The 1,856-nt window shown below is 37.3% G+C and overlaps 1 protein-coding gene across 1 annotated transcript in view; it reads left to right on the top strand.

Moving 5' to 3' along the window:
* Positions 1–1,737, top strand: part of cpe (carboxypeptidase E) — a 20,604-nt gene extending 18,867 nt beyond the window's left edge. The window contains exons 8-9 of the mRNA XM_007549623.2: positions 421–539; positions 963–1,737. Of these exons, the coding sequence (XP_007549685.1) occupies positions 421–539; positions 963–1,061 (218 nt within the window). The 3' untranslated portion in view covers positions 1,062–1,737. The remainder of the gene's footprint in view (positions 1–420; positions 540–962) is intronic.
* The last annotated feature ends 119 nt before the right edge of the window (positions 1,738–1,856 follow it).

Raw genomic sequence — 1,856 nt, 5'->3', positions numbered from 1 at the left:
TATATATATATATATATAAACAACTCAAGCTAACATAGTTACTTGATTGTGTTATAAAATGTGCCGGGAAGACATAATTCTCCCCCTTATAGGCAATTTCTGAAGTTTTGGGTTTTTGCATAAAGGGGGCTGAATGCAACTGCACACCACACTTTTCAGATTTCTGTCTTTAAAGAAATGTGAAAAACATTCATAAATTTCCTTCTGTTTCACTATTATGCCCTACTTTGTTTTAGTCTATCATACATAATCTCAATAAAATACATTACAGTCTGTGATAAGAAAAAAATGTGAAAACATTTCAAACGGTATGAATACCTTTACAGAACTGTTGATCACGGCATCAGCGAGGCAAAACACTGATGTGATGCTTTTCATAGCTCAGTATCAAACATTAAACCATACATGTGTGTCTTACAGCCAAAGATGGAGACTACTGGCGCCTCCTGGCTCCAGGAAACTACAAGGTGGCCGCCTCTGCTCCAGGGTTCCTGACCGTCATCAAGAAGGTGGCTGTTCCCTACAGCCCTGCCACCAGGGTGAGACCCGTAGGCAGTGACAGCAAACCAAAACAAGTTCTGTATATCTCTTCTCCCAAACTGAATGCACTCTGGTTCTCTTCATCTCCTGTTCTTTGACCTTAGTTCCTAGAAAGAAAAGTTGAAAACAGCATAGTTGTTGTCAAAAATGTTGGCGTCACCATTTAACTTCATTTTAAAGCTGTAGAAAGTTTTCACCTGTGAAACCTTGAATCTACTTGTAAAAACAACATGTTCTGTGATGCAGAGGGAGGGTCTCTCCCAGGTCACCATTTGGCTTATTAGATCTTGGTTGGTTCATACTGACCTAATCAAAGTGTTTGAATCCTGCTGGAGCAGATTGCATCAACTGTAATTGCATCACTATCATTCTGTGCACCTTTTCAGAACAATAGTAACATGTTCTGACCACTCTGGTCTCAGGTGGACTTTGAGCTGGAGTCCCTGATGGAGCGGAAGGAGGAGGAGCGGGAGGAGCTGATGGACTGGTGGAAAATGATGTCGGAGACGCTGAACTTCTGAGCCGTTTCAGACCACCTGCACATCCGTGTAAAATACATCCATCTTGTGTGCCCGTCCCACTCTAAAGAGTATATATTGTCTCTCTTTTGTTCCTTTTACAAATATAATTTGACTTTATCTTCATAATACCTGTAGATTGTTGAAATATGGAATAAAAAGCTGAAAACTAAGGAGGAGCTTGGTGGCAGGTAGTTTGGTTGCAGTGAGACTGCTTTTTGTTTCTGTGGTGTTATTTCACATGAATGGTGAACATGGCCTATATAACAAATTGATGACTGAAGTAATGAGTAATTATGTATGTAGAAAAGGTGTTTATATCATCTTTTTGTTGTCCTGTTTTAAATGTCTCTGTTTCTCTGACCTTTAGTACAAAAAAAATCCACATTTCCTACACCTTTTAACAACTGTGAGCACACTTGCTGATCATTCACCCTGTTTATTAAAAATAAATCAACAACACTATGGTTCTGAGGTAATCAGGGACATTAAAACCACTGTAACTTCAATGTAAACAGTCTGTCAAGACAGGCTGATAATCCTGTATGTTATTTATTTTTTAGATTTTCTTATTTTAATCTTAAGCACACACTTAAGCTAAAAATGGATGTCCATAATATATACTGTATTTATAAACTGCATATAACTAGAGATGTGTGTCGTTTTTGTTACTAAGATATAAGAACATGAGGCCAAAAATGCTTAAAAATATTTATTTGAAAGCAATTCCTTTGCATGTGCACTGCACAAAAAATAGTATGAAACATAGTATGAAACATATATATATATATATATATA

The sequence above is a fragment of the Poecilia formosa genome, unplaced genomic scaffold (genome assembly GCF_000485575.1).
Source record: "Poecilia formosa unplaced genomic scaffold, Poecilia_formosa-5.1.2 Scaffold32, whole genome shotgun sequence".
NCBI lineage: Eukaryota > Metazoa > Chordata > Actinopteri > Cyprinodontiformes > Poeciliidae > Poecilia > Poecilia formosa.
This window is presented reverse-complemented; position numbering and strand designations above follow the sequence as displayed.